Source organism: Aotus nancymaae, unplaced genomic scaffold (genome assembly GCF_030222135.1).
Source record: "Aotus nancymaae isolate 86718 unplaced genomic scaffold, 86718_ANA_hifiasm-v0.15.2.pri h1tg000115l, whole genome shotgun sequence".
In the NCBI taxonomy this organism is placed as follows: Eukaryota; Metazoa; Chordata; class Mammalia; order Primates; family Aotidae; genus Aotus; species Aotus nancymaae.
This window is the reverse complement of record NW_026988530.1, coordinates 9,197,905-9,219,346: the sequence shown is the minus strand read 5'-3', so window position 1 is coordinate 9,219,346 and position 21,442 is coordinate 9,197,905. Positions and strand designations below refer to the sequence as shown.

General features: G+C 35.9%; 1 protein-coding gene across 4 annotated transcripts in view; it reads left to right on the top strand.

Annotated features, from left to right (window-relative positions):
* CLCN3 (chloride voltage-gated channel 3) overlaps positions 1 to 21,442 on the top strand; it is a 102,719-nt gene that overhangs the window by 29,044 nt on the left and 52,233 nt on the right. For 2 of the 4 annotated variants that reach the window (XM_012457235.2, XM_012457233.2), the window contains exon 1: positions 8,594 to 8,852. The exons of the other annotated variants lie outside the window; for them this stretch is intronic. In XM_012457235.2, coding sequence (XP_012312658.1) covers positions 8,774 to 8,852 — 79 coding nt within the window. In that variant the 5' untranslated portion in view covers positions 8,594 to 8,773. Of the gene's footprint in view, positions 1 to 8,593; positions 8,853 to 21,442 lie in introns of those variants that run through there. 4 annotated transcript variants of the gene reach the window in all.

Here is a 21,442-nt window from a genome sequence, read left to right as displayed (position 1 = left end):
TGTTGAAAAGGACTGGAGGAGTTATGTGCTAAACCTGTAAGATTATAAGCTGAACAGAGATACAGTCATTTCTTGGTATCTGTGAAGGATTGGCTCCAGGGCCCCCTCAGGTACCACAATGCATGGATTTTCAGGTCCCCTACATAAAATGACAAATGACATAGTATTAGCATATAACCTACACACATTCTCTAATATGCTTTAAATCGTCTGTAGATTACTTATAATACCTGATACAATATAAATGTTGTATACATAGTTGTGCTACTGTATTATTCATGGAATCATGACAAGAAAAAGAAGAAGTCTGTTCATGTTCAGTACAAAACAACCATTCATTTTTATTCCCAAATATTTTCCAAGCCATGGTTGATTGAATCCATGTTTGTGGAAACCACAGATGTAGAACGCCTGATACAGAAGTTTGATTATACATAAAATCAAAGGAAGTCTATGGAACTCTTAAACATTTCTGAAATACAGAGGAAATTCCTTGGAAGAAGCAGCACCTTACAACAAATTAGAGTCAGTTTAGATGCTTATGAAATTTGTTATCCACAACTGATTCAGACTGTAAGTAAGATTAAACTAGAAGCATTTAGGTAGGAAAAAAAGAAAAAAATCCACAAGATATTCATAGAATTAGAGATACTTAGGATATATTTTTAACTTAAAGACTTTTGGATTGTGACATAACACATCAGAAAATGCATAAAACATAATTGTGTAGTTTAATGAGTTACTACAAAGCAAGCATTTTTGTAGCCCACCCAGGTTAAGAAAATAAAGCATAACTGTATTCCAGAAGCCTCCTGCATGCACGTTCCTAATCACAACCCTTCCTTTCCCTCTGAAGGTAAATACTATTTTCTCTTTGTCTAATCACTTTCTTACTTCACTTTATGGTTTGCTCATCTAAGTATGCATCCTTAAGAATATAATTTAGTCAAGCCAGAAACAGTGTGTTGAAAAAAGAAGTATATAATTTAGCATTGCCTGTTTTTGAAAGTTAAATAAATGGAATTATACAGAATCTATGCCTTTGTTTCTTGGTTTCACACAATGTGGCTTTCAAGAATCATGCATGTCGTTGCAAGTAGTAGCTATGTGGTTGCTCTAAACTATTACATATCAGTCTTCTTTAAATGAATTTACTACAGTTTACCTACTTATATACTTTTGATGGATCTTTAAGCTCCTAACAGGTTTTGGTGGTTACTAACAATGCTGCTTTGAATATTATGCATGTACTTGTGTGGTACGTAAGTCCTTAGGTGTCCAAATTTTATTTGTCCTGGATGTGAACTTACTGGGTCATAGGTTACGTTTTCCATAGTGGTGTTTCAGAATATATTCAGACCAAGAATATATAAGAGCTTCCATTGGTTCATATTCACTAACCACTTGATATTGTCAGACTTTTAATTTTGTCAGTATGCTGGCTATGTATGTATTTTGATTGTGGTTTTAATTTGCATTTTCTTTGTAGTCAAAGAGGTTTAGCATCTTTCATGTCTATTGGGAAATCCTTTTCAAAGTACCAATTTGGGTCATTTGCTCATTTTTCTATTGGAGTGTCTATCTTACAGTTTTGTAGAAGTTCTTTATTTTCTAGAACAAACTTTTTGTTGAGTAAATGTGTTAATAGATATCTTCTATGGAGTGCATTTCACTCTTCTAATGGACAAATTATGAATAAATGTTCTTGGTTGTAATGTGGTCCTATATGTTAATCTTTTGCTTTATGGCCAAGGCTTTTTGTATCTTAATTTAAAAAACAAATCGCTACATTTGATATTATGAAGACATTTTTCTAAATTATGTTGTAAGAGTTTTGCCTTTTACATTTAGTTCTATAATCACCTGAGTGGGGTGTGTGCGTGTGTGTTAGAGTGTGGTTCAATATTTTTCTATATAGTTAGTCTGTTTTGCATTACTGTGAAGGAATACTTGAGGCTGCACAATTTATAAAGAAAAGACGTTGGCCGGGCGTGGTGGCTCAAGCTGTAATCCCTGCACTTTGGAAGGCCAAGGCAGTGGATCACCTGAGGTCAGAAGTTCAAAACCAGCCTGGCCAACATGATAAAACCCTGTCTCTACTAAAAATACAAAAAATTAGTCAGGCGTGGTGGTGGTCATCTGTAATCCCAGCTACTCAGAAGGCTGAGGCAGGAGAATCACTTGAACTTGCGGGGGCAGAGGTTTCAGTGAGCCGAGATGCTTGGGTGACAGAGTGAGACTCTGTCTGGAAAAAGAAAGAAGTCAGGCAGGCTGTATTGGAAGCATAGTGCTTTGGTGAGGGCTTCAGGAAGCTTCCAGTCATGGTGGAAGGTGAAGTGGAAGCAGGTATGTCACATGGTGAAGGGTAGCATGAGAGAGATGCCAGGTTCCTTTGTCATGAACTAACAGAGTGAGAACTCACTTGTTACCATGGTGAGGGCACCAAGCCATTCAGGAAGGGTCCACCTCCATGACCCAAACACCTCCCAATAAGCCCACTTCTAACACTGGAGATCACATTTAAACATGAGATTTGGAGGAGACAAAACAACTAAACCGCATCAGGTAGCCAGTTGTCCAACATCAATTGCTAGAAAACAGTTTTTTACCCCCTCTTGTACAGTACCATCTCTGATGTTAGCACAGGGCCTATTATGTATAGGAGGGTCTATTTCTAGACTCCCCATTTTGTACTATTGGTTTTTCATCCTGATAATGATCCCTTATCTCTCCCCTTTCCCTCCACACCATAATCAATGTCACTTTAGAGTTATCAGTCACTAGTTTTTCCAATGAATCAGATTGCCTTTGTTGTTCATTTCTATTATGTATTTCTTTTCTGTTTCATTAATGTTTTATCTTATTTTATTCTGCTTTTGTTTGGGTTTATTTTGATGAAGTTTTTTCTGACTTCTTGAACTGGATGGTTAGCTCTTCGGTTTTAAGCCTTCTTTTCCTTTAAGTGCATTGAAAGCTATACATTTTTTTCAGATACTGTTTTATTTCTATGCCATATGCCTTTATTATAATTATCACTATTTAAAAATCCTTTTTAACTTTTATACTGATGTCTACCTTGTCCTATAGGTTATTTAGAAGTGCAGTTTATAGTTTCAAAAACACATGAGGAATTTCTGGTTATGTTTTAATTGATTTATAACATTATTGCATTGTGGTTCAACAACATGCATTATGTAATTGCAGTGTGTGGAAATTTTTTGCAACTTGCATTGTGGCCCAGGAAAAAGTCAACTTTGTAAATGTTCTGTGTATGCTATAAGGGTACATAATGTAAAGTTTCTGGTTATGGTGTTTGTTAACCTATTAAAATAATAATTTCTTTACTGATTATTCTCCTTGTTTCTTTCTATTAAGTATTTGATAAGTGATGTGTTAAAAATTTTTCACTATATTTGCACATTTATCTGCTGCTTCTTGTCAGTCTGTCAACTTTTGCTTTATATACTTTGTTATCGTATGTTATTAGGTTATATCTTCCTGGTGAATGTTTGCTTCTCTTTATTTCTAATTATAGTTTTTTTTAAATCTTACAATCTACTTTGATATTAATATAGCTCCCAGTTTTCTTTGGATTAGAGTTTGCATCCTATACTGTTTTTATCCTTTTTACTTTCAGCCTTTCTGCATCTGTGTGTTTTGTTGAAACTCTTGTAACTATATAGTTGAACTTTAAAATCCAATTAGGTAGCATTTAATTTTTAATTGGAGCATTTAGTTTGTTTACACTTAATGTAATTAGTGGCATATTTGGATTTAAATATTTCTAAAATTTAGAACTCTTAGAATCTGTTTTTGCTTAGTCTTTGTATTAGCTTATGTTCATACCTGAATATATTTGAGACATTCCTTCACAAGGAATTGTTTAGGCAGTAAAACATGTTGGCTGGTTTTGGTTCTGATTTTGAAAAATTGATGATTGTGTGATGTTTTTGTTTTTGTTTCTGAGACAGGGTCCTCCTCTGTTGCCCAGGTTGAAGTGCAGTAGTACAATCATGGCTCACTGCAGCCTGGACCTCCAGGGCCCAAGTGATCCTCCCACTTCAGCCTCCTGAGTAACTAGGACCACAGGCATGTGCACTACAGCCAGCTAATTTTTAAAAAAAAATTTTGTAGAAACAGGCTCTCCCTATGTTGCTCAGGCTGGTCTTGAACTCCTGAAGTGATCCTCCTGCCTCATCCTCCCAGAGTGCTGGAATTACAGGCATGAGCCACCATGCCCAGGCTTATTGTGTGATGTCTGTGAAAGCAAACTCTTCATATTTTCATTCCTATGATATGTTATTTGGGTAGCCAGATAGCTATATTGGAAACTGAAACTTATGTTTATGAGGTATGAATATTATAAAACCATTTTGTTTTTCAGTTTATTTTCTGGCTTCTCAGTTTTAAGAATTTCCACCTCTTCTTTCTTGAGGGCTTTAATAACTTTACAACTAAGTGTGTAGTTTATTGATTGTCCCCCATGAAAGCCTTGCTATATCTTCTTTTTTTTCCTCTGGTGCTTTTTGATATGGAGAATGACTGACAATGCAATTTAAGGCTTAGTGCCATAGAGTGTGTTCAAATGTAAACATAAAGCAGCCTGTAATAGTCCCTTCGCATGCTGCTATAAAGAAATACCTGAGACTGGGTAATTTATAAAGAAAAGAAATTTAATTGGCTCACAGTTCTGCATGCTGTACAGGAAGCCTAACATCTTCTGGGGAGGCCTCAGGAAACTTACATTTATGACGAAAGGTGAAGGAGAAGCCGGCATGTCTTACACGGCCAGAGCAGGAGCAGGAAGGGCAGTGAGGGAAGTACTCCACACTTTTAAAGAACCAGATCTCCAGAGGACTCTAATGAGACAGCACTAAAGGGATGGTGATCAACCTGTCATTAAGGCTCCACCCCATGACCCAGTTACCTCCCTCCAGGCCCCGTCTCCAATATTGGGGATTACAGCTCAACGTGAATTTTGGGTGGGGATACAGATCCAAACCATATTACAAGCATGCTGATGGACTGTAAGCTATGGTTTTTAACCTGCTTCTGTTAATAAGTTTGAGGAGTAAAGATTGTAATGTTTTATTATGTTTATCTCATGTAAGTGATTTTATTTATAAGCATTCTTTTAAAAATCTCTTTGGCTTGGTGCAGTGGACGGTGTTGGGTGGGCCTGGGCAACGTTGTAAGACCCGTTGCTACAAAAAAAGAAATTAAAAAATTAGCCAGGCATGGTAGACATACCTGTGTCACAGCTCCTGGGGAGGCCGAGGTGAGAGGATGGCTTGAGTCAGGAGGTTGAAGCTGCAGTGTGCTATGATCATGCCACTGTACTTCAGCCTGGATGTTGGAGTGAGACCCTGTCTTTAAAATAATAAATACCAATAAAAAATCTTTTCATTATAGAAGAAATTTTAAAACATTCAAAAGTATGGAGAAGAATATTGTGTACCTTTTCATCCTGGTCATTTACTTTAAATAATTATCAATTCATGGCTAATTTTGTTTCATTTCTACTCCCTCAATTATGTTGAAGTAAATTGGAAACACTGTATCATTTATATAAGTAGATAGATAAACATATATTATTATGTATTTCTAAAAGATTAAGATTCTTTCAAAGGTAATTACTTTTAAAATATGAATAATTCCTTAAAATAAAATATCTTGTGTTTCCCATTTCCTCAGTCGTTTCTTAAAAAGTTGTATTGCTGTATCTTTTAAGTCTTTTTGTAAAAAATTTTGTAGGTTTTCTTGTCTCCCTTTTCCTTACTAAATTGTATTTGTCAAAGAAATCAGGTCATTTTTTTCCTAGTTTGGTTTTTCCTGATCACATTTTGAGCTATCATTTAAGGTGTTTCTCTGCTCCTGTATTTTCTATAAATTGGTAGATCTAAAAGCAACAAAATTGTTTAAAAATTGTTTTTAGTGTTTTAAAATTTAAGTATTTCTAATATTGTAGATTTCTCAGATCATTACTGTTATAAGCGGCTTAAAGGTAGAACTGTTAAAATATTATTGTCATCTATTCTGCCTTCCTGGTTTATAGTTACAGAGACATCCCAGAGAGGTTGTGATTTATCCAGAGTTCCACATCAAGTTGAGATTAGAATCTAGGGTGTGTTCGAAAGTAGAAATAACTTCTCCTTTTGAATTTTGATGCCTTCATGTGTGCTACTTGTGATTTTGCTTCTTCACAGTTCATCCTGAGCGTTTTTCCAGAGCTATGCCTAGGAATTCTTGAATTAGTCTTCTGTTCTCTTTCTACTTGGACTCCACCCTGAGTGTAATTCAGTTTTTAAATCTGGTAATAAAAAGTCTCTGTCAAAGTCCTCTTTTGCCACACCTTCCAATCTACCTTGTGCTTTTCTGAATTATGACTGGACTTAACCTGTGTAATGATTCCTTTGCTTTAAGAAAGTGGCAGCTCTAGACCCCGTAATCACAAGAGATTTGTTTACTTCTGAAGTAAAGATATTTAGGGTTTTTTTTATTTTTTATTAAAAATAACATTTTTAAAGATTTTTAGGTTTATTATTACAAAAGTAATATATTTGTTTAAACAGTGTGGAATTATATAAACTCTAAATGTACCCTCCAACCTCTACCTTATGTCTCAGTAATAATAATTGCTAAGGGCTTGATGTGTCTTATTCAAAACTTAATACTATGCAAATATAATTATATAGGTTATATATTATATATACCCACAGTTTATCTTTAAAAATAATTCAAATATGGCTACAAAGCTTTTACATGTGAAGTATTGTCAATATTTATTTTACAGAGAGGACTTCCCTCTCCAGTGAGTGCTGACTGTCATTTTCATTCTTTATGAGCAAGTTGTACATCAGGAAAAACAAGTTAGGAGACTGCCTGAAAGATACCAGGAATACTTGTGGATAGATTTTCATTTTTTATGTAAAGACATATAAAAACATAAATGGTATAAAAACAAAATCCTTTACAAATGCCATATAATTATATATTTAGAAAAACTGTATGGTGGTAGAACATACAAAAGAACCACAAACTCCCAATTTACATTGAGCTAATTTTGTAAAGTTAGCCTTTGTCAAAGCTTCCCTTGTTTAAAAAAATTATTGGTTCAGTGTGCAGGAAGGAGCATAGAAGAAAAAATTATTGCCGAGAAAATTTGAAAAATACAGAAAATGAAGGAAAAAAAATCACCTACTATCCTGTATAAATTTTAATATCTAGAGTCAGGATAAGATAGAATATTCCTGTGGCAATAATTCTTGTCTATATTCCTTTCCTGGAACCCTGTCTCCCAAATTCCAGGTGAGAGTTTATGAGAAGCTCTGTTTATCTGAGATTTAAAATACAAAAACTTGATTCAACCTTTACAGTTTTTTAAAAAGACACCAAATAACTAAAATTTAGTACTCTACAAATTGAATATAATTTCTCACTTCTCTTACTGCCTTCTGAGTTTTCTCTTTCCTTCTCTCACCTCCAGTGTTCATGTAACACTTGCAGTTGGAGTGAGCCTTAGAGGTTGTCTCATTGAGTACTTCAGGAAAACAAGTTTTATAGAACCCTTGAGTTCTGTGGAATTGCTTCTGATGAATAGCACCTTTTTCTGTTGTTGCTGTTTAGTGACACTGAGTAACAGGCATTTCAGGAGGAGAATCACCCAGTCTAGAGGAATCCTCTGAGAGGTAGCTGTAAAATGTTGAGCTCTGATCTTCAGTAACCATTGCGGGTTTTTGTTTTTTTTTAAATAAGAAAGTTGCTTTATTTCTGAACTTTGAATTTTATAACAATTTCTAGAAAAGTCGAGTACCTCACTGAGACAAGCTGTTAAAAGTTCCTTTAAAAATACAAACCCCTATGAGATAAGAAAACTAGGAAGATAATAGAGATAGGAAAGTCTTCTGCTTAGTAAACTTTTTTTTTTTTTGCATACTTTACACATACACAATAGTAAAGTTACTTAGTATATTGATAAGTTTTCTTTCTCCTCAAAAGCTGGAATGTCTTGCTAGTTAGTTCCTTCAAGAAAGGAAATGAGAAGCCGCTGGAGAAGAGATTGGTGAGTGGGAGAAAACACTATTCAACTCTTCAGTTACTCGGTTTTTAAGTCCTCAGTGAAAGGCTGCTGTATATTTGTAGGCTATGTTTTATTTTTAAAATCAAGTTTCTTGAGAAACCTTTGGCATGTTGTAGTTTTTTATGGTTGTGACTCACATGACATTACTGTATAAAACTAGTACATTCTCTCGTAAAAGCACACAAACTTCTTAGAGTGCTGCTCTCATTTTTCTACATTAGAAATGAAAAAGGGCATTGTCTGCATTCAGAACTTCCTTTTTACATCTTTTTTCCCCTTTACATTTATCTTAAAGCCAAAAGAAATAATGTTTCTATTGTTTTATTTACTAGTTACCACTGATGCTACAGAAGCTGTATTGTGAGTGCTTTAAAATTCTCAAACCAGTTTTGTGTGTTATACTTGGAGCTTAGTCATCATGAGACGTAGCAGGACCTGATTAAGAAGGCTGTTCCGCCTCTAAGCCTTGCTAGATTGTAGCCACTAGCAACCAGGCTGCAATAATTTGCCTTTGATGACATCATCCACTGTGGAAGAACCCAGTTGCTTCAGCGAGTCGAACTACAGTTCTAAACCTCATCAAATATGGCATCCCCCTTGCTTGCTGCAGCAGGGATGGAAGAAATACCACTTTCTTTTTAAGCTAGCAAGCTTTTCTTTTCCTTTTTATTCTTCCTTTTAAAAATTCTAATCATGGATGCTTCTTCCGATCCTTATTTGCCTTATGACGGGGGAGGAGACAATATTCCCCTGAGGGAATTACATAAAAGAGGTAATACCATCCCCTTGCTGTGAATTCTCTGTTGGTATGTTTTGCATGCGGCTGGGCGGTCCTCTAGCTTAAACTGGTTCTCGTTTGTCCTTTAAACACTGCAGTGCGTTGTTTAGTTGCCCTGGGTTGTTAGTGAGGGGAAAATGCAACCTTCTGAATGGTTCTGTAGCCGTCCCTGATTGTTTTCTCTGTGCAGATTAGTACTGCTTCAGATCATGTCGCGCTCCGACTCCATCTTCTGCATGAAAATCTTTCTAACTATGAAAATGAATTAATCTGCTTTTACAGCCAACTAACGTCGTGTTGGTTGGCACCTAGAAAGTAATGTTTTTCTTCCTTCAGAAAACTTACATTTCCTTTAATTTACGCAGAGAAATCAGGTGCCTATATACCATTATATTTCAGCTGCTGCCGATTACCATGTAGATTTTACACCACAAAGTAAATTTATAGCAAAAGCTCTACCTACATTTTAGAACATTTTAAAATGGCAATAAAGATACATTAATACAAAAAGATTAATTTTTATATTAATACTTTTAATATGTTTTTCAGCTGATTCACATACTACGTTGTCTTCCACAGGTATCTTGTGAAATTTGATAAGATAAAACACATGTAGGGTACTTTACTAAATGTCAGAAAAAATAATAGTTAATGAATGGTTTGTGAAAAGCAGAAGAGCACCCAGCCTGCCTGTAAATCTTTTGGCAGGTACTTCCTCGGTCTCCTTAAAATTAATTGCATGTTAATTACTGCCCCTTTTTTTTTTTTCATTTTTGTTAAATTGCTTATTCTAAAAACAGACTGGTTGAGATTTGTTGTCCTAGAAAAAAACTGAACTTCAAGAAAAATCTCTTAGTTTATATGACTTCATTTTTGAGCCACATTAGTTTGAATTACTGCATGATATTATAAACTCACCTTATGATTTAACCCAAACTTTTATTCCTAAGTATATAAGGAAGTCATAATTTTCTCAAATATAATTAGCCTGCTTTGTTTAAAATATACTTTGTCTTCTGATAACACTTTTTTTTAGTATTAAGTTCCACTATAAACATTATATTGTATTCAACAAATGTCTATTGGTTGTGGTGTGTCTGCTAGACACTATTTTAGGGTCTGAACAGTTGTAACATTATTTATCTTGTAGTATTCTGTAGTTAGTAAAAACTTGCTTTTTACATTTTGAGAAAAGCTATGTCAGGATCATGTTACATATATGGTGCTTTCTTTTACCTAGTTGCCTTCTTAATAATATTTCAATATATGTCTATATGAATATGCTAGAACATTTGGAAGAAATATCTAAAAGCATAAAGAAGAAAACAATTTCTCATAATCACACCACCAGAGCTTTTTATTTTTTATTCTTAATGTTACGATCATTCATAAGTCCTTCTGTTTCCTGTTTTCTCATCATCAGTTTTCTGGTAAGGGTTTCTTTAAAGAGGAAGCAAGGTGAATGAATAGTGACTGTTCAGATGTCACATTATTTGCTAATCAGTAATTAAACTGTAAAACAAGGCAGACTGTATTTTCCCCGTGCTGTTACAACATTTGATTGTTAATGATGATAAACCAGAATACCTGGGCTTCAGAAATTTAAATTCCTTGTGTGGAGCTTGACAGTCCTTTACAGAACTTACTTATGAACTGTCTCAGAATAAAATACACAAATAATAATAAGCCAAAACTTATGTGAGGGTAGGCATTATTACTGATATTACCAAAGCATAAGCTTTATATTTTATTATACTGTCGTAAATAATCCTTTAAGAATCTTGCTTAGGATCTAAATCAGTCCCACTCTTGGCAGCTCAGATAGGTTCTTTATCCCTTGATGAGACTTAATCTATTAATATAAGCCATTGTTACTGGAAAGTAACATTGTGTATTTGTAGTAGAGATAAGTCAGTTATTGCTGGACTGGACTGTATTACCTCAAACATACTGTAGTATCCTAGTGTCTATGCGTAACATGTTATTTGTTTTCCATAATTTATGACCCATTGTCACCACGGGTCAACACAAAGGAACTGATGGAGACAGGCAGCTAACAAATCGAAAAAACTCTGAATCAGCTTCCCTGTGAGGAAGAACAGAACTATAATGATTAAAATTGATCTTCAGGCTGAGAGTGAAGAGGCAGATAAAGTATAAAATTTTGAAGGGTGTCAATAAAGTAAACATGGCTCTGTTTACTAAATCCCTGAGTGCTAGAGCCAGGGATTACCTTTGTTGGGTAAATTGAATTTAATACTACTTTTCAAGGTGAGATGGTAAATGCTGAAGCTTCCTACTTAAGTAAATAATGTCAAGTCTGAAAGTATAAGTAGATGCAAAATAGAATATACTGTTGATAGATTACGAATTTAGATGACGTTTCAGGAATAGCCATCTTTAGGGGTAAATTTCCTATATAGAAACAATCAAGCTCTCTCAAAATGTCTTTCCCTTTTTTATCAGGAAAAACTACTTGGCTTATTTGGACTGTTAGTTTTACACTTTGACTTCTGAATTTGTTCAAGATGTTTAAGTAATTTTGGAGGTCAAATTTCTTTCTTCTACCAACACTTTATAGTGGAATTGATCTTTTGGGCCTGAACCTCCATTTACTCCTTGAGGGACCTTTAAAAATTATTTAAATATTTAATTGTTTCATTCAAAGTGAGCATATGTATATATATATATATATATAGCACTACTAGGTGCTGTGGAGAATTATGATAAAAATAGTAATAATAATAGCTAATATTTATTAGAATTTTCTGTTAGCTGGATACTGTTCTAAGTGGGTTTTTTTCTTAAGAGAGAAGGTATCACTCTTTCACCCAAGCTGGAGTATAGTGGAATGATCATAGCAAATTGCAGCCTTGACCTACTGGGCTTAGATCTTCCTCCTCACTCTCACATGTATCAGGGACTGCAGGCATGCAACCCCATGCCCTGCTAATTTAAAAAACAAAAATTTTGTTTTAGAGAGAGTCTTACTCTGTTGCCCAGGCTGGTCTCCAACTCCTGTGCTCAAGCTACCCTCCTGCCTTGCCCTCTCGAGTAGCTGGGATTACAGGCATGAGCCACTGTGCCTGGCTTGTTCTAAGTGCTTTATGTTTATGAAATCACTTAATCCTCATCACGAGTTTATGAAGTAGGTACTGTTATAATCCCCATTTTTCAGTGGACAAGACTGAAGTAAGGAAATATTAAGGAAAAGTCAGAATTTCATCCAGATACTTGGCTCATACTCTAATCACGAGGCTAAACTGCTTCTCACTATCTTCATAATAACTTGTGTTTTAAGTCTGGTAGAGGCATAAGAAGTTTGAAAGCAAAGAAACATAATCCTGAAGAAGTTAGTAAATTTCTTGTGAATGATAGAAATGATAGAAATCTCTTCTTTTTCTGAAGTCCCCATGTTCTTTTTACACAGGGGAACTCGATAGGGCATTCCTGGTGGATGTAATTAAATAAGTAAATGCTATGATGGGAGGAAATGCCTAGTATGTTGTTCTTGGATTAGTTTTGATACAATAAAGGCAGTTTTGTTGTGAGTCAGTAGAAGAGGTAGTGTAGAAAGGTGGAAGTGAAGCCAGGCGCGGTGGTTCATGTCTATAATCCCAGCACTTTGGGAGGCCAAGGCGGGCGGATCACGAGGTCAGGAGATCAAGACTATCCTGGCTAACACAGTGAAACCCCGTCTCTACTAAAAATACAAAAATTAGCCTGATGTGGTGGCGCACTCCTGTAGTCCCAGCTAGTTGGGAGGCTGAGGCGGGAAAATCACTTGAACCCAGGAGGCGGAGGTTGTGGTGAGCCGAGATCGTGCCACTGTACAACAGCCAGAGTGATAGAGCAAGACTCCATCTTAAAAAAATAAATAAATAAATTAATTAATTAATTAAAAAGGTGGAAATTAGAAGAGTGCCAGATCCTAGAGGACTAACAATGGACTTAAACCACAAAAAGTGTAGCTTTGCCATTGAAATAATAGTTTGGGATCTTATTTTGTTCAACTTTCTACCTGAAATTATTTCTTGACATTCATTAGCTTAGCAATGTATTTAAATAATTTTTTTTTTGTTTCTATTGTATTAGATGTTTGTTCCTTTTTCTTCTCTCTGAAATATATCAGCAGTTAGCATTTTTTGCACATAATTTGAAAATCCAGGTGTTATATTCTTACTGCCAGAGGGACATTCTGTAGGCTCTTTGTAAAATGACTTTAGGATTCACATCTTTCTTATACTTTTATTAGCTCTTATATTTTATCCAACTAGAAAATTAAACCTCTTCTTAAAAATTAGTCCATCTAATTGCTGTAAATTTAAGGAATAACTAAAGCTTCTTTATTTGGTGTCAAAAACTCCTTGACAGCAATAGTATAAAACAAAGCCTGTTTTTAAATGTATTTTGCCCACATTATTGGAATTTCAACTCTTCAATAAAATTTGGTTCATATTACTACCTCTGGCTTAATTTTCTAAAAATAACTGATACTTTAATATAGTTAATTTTATGCCATCTCATGGCTTGTCAGAAATGCTTGTATCAAGATTTCAAAGTGTGAACAGATTTCTTGCTGCATTGATTAAGTTTGTAATTTTGGCTATTTTCCCAGCTTCTAGGTCTCTGCTTTGTGTTTATGCAGGAGACTCGTAGCTTAAATTGTACTTTAAGGTTTTGTTTCTCATTTTAAAATTAACATATTTAATAAATTTTATAAATTTATTAAATAAGAAATTTAGCAAATTTTATAAATCTTTTTATTCATGTACTCTACAGCTCATATGCAGATGCAATAATTGAATGTGGATCTTATTTCTAATTACACAGATGTCTTAATATCCAGGATGTGGCTTTTTATTTTGAGGTGGCAACAGAACAGAAAAGAAAACAGTGAATTGAGTAATGGGCTTAGCATTGCTGCTGCCTGGTTGTGTATCTTCAGTAAACTTCTTTGGGATTTCGTATTAACTTGCAAGTCTTTGCAGTTTAGAGAGTTAAATATGACTGAATGGCTGAACAAATTTTAATAGTATGTGCTGCTTTTATACTACTCATTTACCCAGTAGACATTTAATTGACCACCTGCTAAATGTGAGGCACTATTCTTGCCATTACATTTTTCAACTTTGGAGTCTGCTAACATTCTGAAACTTCCACTATCAACTTGTAACATTTACTTTCCCTTCCCTTACCAGGATGGACATTTCTTATCAGTAAGGTCACAGAGGGAGAAAAAAAAAATCCTGGGGCTAGACTTCCTGCTCTTAACATACAGAAGCAATTAGGTTATGAGGGGACACATAATATTTTGGATTTCTGCCTTCTTCCTTCCATAATTTTTTTTAAAAAGGTTCATATGTTTTGTGTATGTCTTATGTAACAGTAATCTGCATTATGAACTTAAATAACAAGGATCACTATTTCACATATTTGGAGATTGACCGCAGCGGTAATAAATAACTCTTGATAATAACTATATGCACCATTTTTCATGTAAAATTATTATTTGGATGCACCCCTTTCAGAAAAGACTTAGGCTCTTTCAAATATCACTGTGATATTTACTAGGAAGCTCAGTTTAAGGTGCAGTAATTAAGGTTGTGTGTGTGTGTGTGTCTTTTTAAATTCAGCAAATATATGTGGAAAGCTTATGCGTAAAATTATATTTATGGGAAAGCAGACAATTTTATTAGTGCCTATATTTTTCTAGTTCAGTGTTTGTCAAACTTCAAGTTTTAACATGCTGATCATGAAACCCACTGAATTGTTAGCAGTATTTTAAAAGGAAAGATTAAAAAACCAGAAAGTGAAATATCAGCATATACCAAGTACTAAGTATTATTTACTAAACTTTGGTTTTATTTAAGTACCTATCTGTATACTATATCAGTGAGAAAGATTTCTCAGCTTTTTAAAAAAAAATAAACATTTCAAAAGCTAAAAAAAAGTTTGAAAACCAGTTTATAAGTACACCTGGGGAAGAGATATGCTTCCTGTGACATAAGATGCCTGGAACAATTGAGGGTGAGAATGAGGATGCACTCTTATAAACTTCTGCGAAAGCATAAGGATGTGAGTGCTGGGAGCAAAGTAGTGCTCACCACTTCTGTAATTTTCTATGGCAGCATTTTAAGTAATATAGGAACAAGTGGACTGGAACCAAAGGCAAACAGGGATAGTGATGGTGAAGGGTAGGATTGCATTCATTGTCAAAAGGCTAAGTGCATATGCATATGTGTGGGAGAAGGCATCATGTAATAGTTCTTAACCTACTCTGAGGGAAGGTTGTCCACATTTCTTAAAGTATATGTGTAAACCAACAATGAAATTGTTTTTTAGGCACTATTACTTAGTGATAAGTGTCTTGAGAAGCAAAGTGCTAGACTTTGAATCCCTGTTCTGCTACTTGCCAGCTGTGTGACCTTGGGCCTGTTTAACTCTTTGCACCTTGTTTTCCAAATTGATAACGTGGAGATAACAATACCTGTCTCATTGTGTTGCTGTGAGGATTTTATGAACTAATATATGTAATGTCCTGAGAACAGTGTCTGGCTCACATTAAGTTAATTAAAATAGCTGTTCTTACTGTTATTATTAGACATGAGCTAGATAACAGTGGCCTCTGCATGGGAAAGATTATTTTAATTCTGATGTAGTCCAGCTTACCTATTTTTTTCTTTTGTCTCTTGTGCTTTGGTGTCATACCTAAAAAACCAGGCCTAACTCAAGATCACAAAGATTTACTCCTGTATTTTATAGTTTTAGCTGTTTAGATCTAGGATCCATTTTGAATTAATTTTCATATATGGTGTGAGGTAGGGGTACAGTTTCATTCTTTTGCATGTGGATAGCCAGTTGTCCCTGCATCATTTGTTCAAAAGACTATTCTTTCCTCACTAGAAAAAATATTTCTTTAAAGAATAATGAATACTTTTTTTTCTTTTTAACTACTGTCACTCAATTGGAAAAAGAATAGTGAATAATTTAAAATAATTTAACTCTAGGTAAATAGAAGTTTTTTTGTTTAGATTACACGTTAGGAAATAATGGATTTGTATTTCTATAGGTGTGCTTGACCTTTATAAAGTTCTTGGTCTCTGGAAAAAATAAAATAAGACAAAACAGTCTTCTTAGTAGAGATATCTTCACAAGAAAGTTGCAAGCCAGTTTTAATTCATCAATTGGATAATTTTTCCTGCTTACTGGAGGTATTTCAGTATTGGTGATATCTGAACTATGAAATGTCCATTGTGGGAAGCTTGGTCTTTCACCAAGCATTTCAGGAATTTGTGTCCATATCAGGCATAACGAATTAAGTTATTTGTTAAAAATACAGGATTTTTGACTGGGCACAGGGGCTCATGCCTGCAATCCCAGCACTTTGTGAGGCTGAAGTAAGTGGATCAAAAGGTCAGGAGTTCAAGACCAGCCTGGCCAAGGTGGTGAAACACTGTCTCTACTAAAAATACAAAAATTAGCTGGACGTAGTGGCACATGCCTATAGTCCCAGCTACTCAGGAGGGTGAGGCAGGAGAATTGCTTGAACTTGGGAGGTGGAGGTTGCGGTGAGCCAAGATTGTGCCACTGCACTCCAGCCTAGGCGACAGAACAAGACTCCGTCTCAAACAAACAAACAATGCAGGATTTTTGCTCAATATACAGTTGTAGAAGAACTCATTGTCCAAATTTGTAAGACTTTTTTTTTTTTAGTGGAATCATACTCTGTCACCGAGGCTGGAGTGTGGTGGCTCAATCTTGGCTCACTGTGACATCTGCCTCCTGGGTTCAAGCAATTCTCCTGCCTCAGCCTCCCGAGTAGCTGGGACTACAGGCATGTGCCACTATGTCTGGCTAATTTTTGTATTTTTAGTAGAAACGGGGTTTCACCATATTGGCCAGACTGCTCTCGAACTCCTGACCTTGTAATCTACCCTCTTCAGCCTCCCACAGTGCTGAGATTACAGGTGTGAGTCACTGCGCCCGGCCAGACATTTTTCTTTGCCTTTCTTTGTCATATTGTTAGTCTTTTGGTTAAGTGGGCTGTATTACAACCTAGTCATATGAGTAATATAATGCAGCATGCTGAAGTTTTTTTTGTTTTTGTTTTTTTTAATAGAGATGAGGTCTCACTATGTTTCTCAGGCTGGCCTTGAACTCCTGGGCTCAAATGACACAGCCTCCTGCCACAGACTTCTGATTAGCTGGGACTACACGTGTGCACCTCTGCATCTGACTTTCCTGATGAAATTTTAAATACCCAAATATTTGAGCAAAAATAATGTAGCTTGTGTTTATTGTTTTCCTATTATTTTTCAGGTATAGTATTAAATGTTTTACATAATCTGTCTCCAGTCCACATATTATACCTAGTAGAAGTGGATAACAAAACCAAAGTACTCAAAGAGGTTAATAAGTAACTTGTGCTGGATCACAGAACTAATGGGAGGCAGGGTTGGAATTTGACTCTAGGTGTTTCTGACCTCAAAGTGCATTAAAGTCATGGAATTTCTCTACTAGGCCACCTGGAAGAAAAGTGATCTTTTTCCCAGTCTTTTTTGTTACTGTTTTTCAGCCAGGAGGTAGTAGAGTTAGGTAGTAGAATGGTAATCACTGGCATCTGGTAGTCAGCCCTCCAAAAAAGCTTTTGATTTTTTATTTTTGTCTTAAACTTGGTAGCTATTAACTTTCAGGTCATTAACTTTCTTATCATCCAAGAGCTGGGTATTTAGGTAGCAGGAACTATCCTATGTCTTCTTGAAGGTTCGGTTGTTAAAATTAATTGGTTCTGATTATCACTGTGCTCAAGATTCACATTTCCAGGAGCCAGAGTTTGATTGGTCTAACTTGGATCTGTGCGTCTTTAGCTGGGGAGGACAAGGTACCTTGATTGATAGCTTCACCAGGACGGCATGCAGTGAGGGACAGAAATTTCCTTAAAATAATTGTGTTCTGTTATAGAAAGAAGGGGAAGGAGATACCAAGCAGGCAAAACAATCAGGTTTCATTAAACAAATAATAACCCTAATGTGAGGATAACAAATGGATAATATTATTTTAAATTTGGAAATATACCTGGTTATTAGTATTGAATATCTGATAGTGGGATTGGGGAAAATGTTGAGAATAAAAAAAGACTTAAAGTCATAAAAATTAATTGGAAAAGAGGATGGCTAAGCAGATACACATATGTTAGATAATGTTCATAATGGCTAACCAATCTGAAGATGTGTTTAAATTGTAGTGTGCCAGATGTGGTGGTGCTCACCTGCAGTCCCAACTACTTGGGAGGCTGAGGGAGGATGACTGCTTGAGCCTAGGTTCAAGGCTATAGTGAGCTATGATTGCACCACTGCTTTCCAGCCTAGGTGGCAGAGCAAGACCTCATCTCTAAAAAAACAAAGTAAAAGTAATAAATTACAGTATGTCATGACAAATACAGTAATCTGAAGTCATTGAAAATGTGCATGAGCATTTAATGATGTGAAATGATTTTCAGAAAGTATGAATGAAAAAAAAATCAACTTTTAAGTGTGGCTAATATGATCTTACCTATATCTCACTTACAAAAATAGAAAAGGCTGAAGCCAATCACCAGTTTAACTGTTCTGTCTTGTTTACTTGATTCCTTTTTTCCCCCTCCCCAGCAATCCATATGTAGTTAGGTTAAATTGGTTCGTCATCTGGCTTATTGCAGAAACTCTAAGCATGTTTACTTAAAGCTTTTTGAAACCCAGAGACCCATCTTTTGAATTCAAAAGTTTTTGCTATGAAGAATTAGTATTTTCATATGTTTGTTAGCCACATAATTGTCTCCTTTTGGGAAGTGTCTGTTCATATCCTTTGCCCACTTTAATTGGTTTGTTTGTTTCTTCTAAATTTGTTTAAGTTCCTTGTAGTTTCTGGATATTAGACCTTTGTCAGATGGGTAGATTGCAAAAATTTTCTTTATTCTGTAGGTTGCCGGTTCACTCTGATACTACTTTCTTTTGCTTTGCAGAAGCTCTTTAGTTTAATTAGATCCCATTTGTCAAGTTTGGCTTTTGTTGTAATTGCTTTGGTATTTTAGTCATGAAGTCTTTGCCAATGCCTATGTCCTGAATGGTATTGCCTAGGTTTTCTTCTAGGGTTTTTATGGTTTTGGGTTTTATATTGAAGCCTTTAATTTATCTTGAGTTAATTTTTGTATAAGGTGTGAGGAAGGGGTCCAGTTTCAGTTTTCTGCGTATGGCTAGCCAGTTTTCCCAGCACCATTTATTAATAGGGAATCATTTTCCCGTTGCTCGTTTTTGTCAGGTTTGTCAAAGATCAGATGGTTGTAGATGTGTGGTGTTATTTCTGAGGTCCCTGTGTTCTGTTTTGTTGGTCATATATGTGTTTTGGTACCATGCTGTTTTGGTTACTATAGCCTTGTAGTATAGTTTGAAATCAGGTAGCATGATGCCTCCATCTCTCTTTTGGTTCCATATGAAATTTAAAGTAGTTTTATTCTAATTTTGCAAGGGAAGTCAATGGCAGCTTGATGGGAATAGCACTGAATCTATAAATTATTTTGGGCAGTATGGCCATTTTCATTATATTGATTCTTTCTATCCATGAGCATAGAATGTTTTTCCATTTGTTTGTGTCCTCTCTAATTTCCTTGGACAATGTAGTTCTCCTTGAATAGGTCCTTCATGTCCCTTTTAAGTTGTATTCATCATCACTGATCATTAGAGAAATGCAAATCAAAACCACAAGAGATATTATCTCATGACAGTTAGAATGGCGATTATGAAAAAGAGACATCCGTGGTTGAGGCTGTGGAGAAATAGAAATGCTTTTACACTGTTGGTGGGAGTGTAAATTAGTTCAACCATTGTAGAAGACAGTGTGGCAATTCCTCAAGGATCTAGAACCAGAAATACCCATTTGACCCAGCAATCCATTACTGGATATATACCCAAAGGATTGTAAATCGTTCTGCCATAAAGACACATGCACACATATGTTTATTATGGCACTATTTACAATAGCAAAGACTTGGAACCAACCCAAATGCCCATCAGTGATAGACTAGATAAAGAAAATGTGGCACATATACACCATGGAGTACTATGTAGCCATAAAAAAGAATGAGATCATGTCCTTTGCAGGAACATGAACAAAGCTGGAAGCCATTATTCTTAGCAAACTAACACAGCAACAGAAAACCAAACACCACATGTTCTCATTCATAAGTGAGAGTTGAACAATAAGAACACATGGACGCAGGGAGGGGAACATCACACACTCGGGCCTGTTGGGGAGTAGGAAGGAAGGGGAAGGAGAGCATTAGGACAAATACTTAATGCGTGCAGGGCTTCAAACCTAGATGATGGGTTGATGGGTGCAGCAAACCACCATGGCACATGTATACCTATATAACAAAACTGCACATTTTGAATATGTATCTCAGAACATATATAAAAAAAAAAAGAATTTGTCTCTTTTCTGGGTTTCAGAAGCCTACATTTGAAATGGGGATACCATAATATCAAGTCGTGTTCTCCATACTCTGCTGTGTATTTCGTTTCCTATGGCAATGGATGTCTCTGATGAATTGTTGCAGAGAAGGTGTGTGGAGGGGAAAAGAAAATAGCGTTGACTGAGGAAACTTGCTTAGTCTTTCTAAGAGTTATTCCACTGCAGCTCCACTACTGTCTTCACAGATAAATGAGAACTGCATATGCTTTGAGAAATGGGAAGTCCAGGGTAAATCCTTTCGTTTTGGATTAATAAAATCTAACTGTAAGAATAACTTTTACTGAGGAGAGAAAGAAAGGCATAATCAAGGAGGCTGCAGTCTCACTACTACCTTTATTTCATCCTAAAGACGTGTCTTTGTTTTCTAGAGTTTCCTCCAGATATCCATTTTAGAAAAGCCGTATTGTCAGGCCTGGTGCAGTGGCTCATGCCTATAATCCCAGCACTTTGGGAGCCCAAGGCGGGCAGATCTCCTGAGAATGGGGGTTTTAGACCAGCCTGGCCAACATGGATAAACCTCGTCTCTACTAAAAATACATAATTAGCCGGGCATGGTGGTACATGTCTGTAATCTCAGTTACTTGGGAGGCTGAGGCAGGAGAATTGCTTGAACCCAGGAGGCAGAGGTTGTGGTGAGCCAAGATTGCACCATTGCACTCCAGCCTGGGCAACAAGAGTAAAACTCTGTCTCAAAAAGAAAAAGAGCTATACTGTCATTTTCCAATGAACTTTCCTAATTTTTTATATATATATATATGTATATAATTAAATATATGTATAATTTTATTTTTGAGACAGGGTTTCACTCTGTTGCCCAGACTGGAGACAGTGGTGTGGTCTTTGCTCACTGCAACGTCCACCTCTCAGGCTCCAGCCATCCTCCCGCCTCAGCCTCTTGAGGATCTGGGACTACAGGTGTGAGCCACCACACCCTGCTAATTTTTTGTATTTTTAGTAGAGTCGGGATTTCACTGTATTGGCCAGGCTGGTCTTAAACTCTTGGCCTCAAGTGATCCACCTGCTTCAGCCTCCCAAAGTACTGGAATTACAGGTGTGAGCCACCGTGTCTGGCCTCT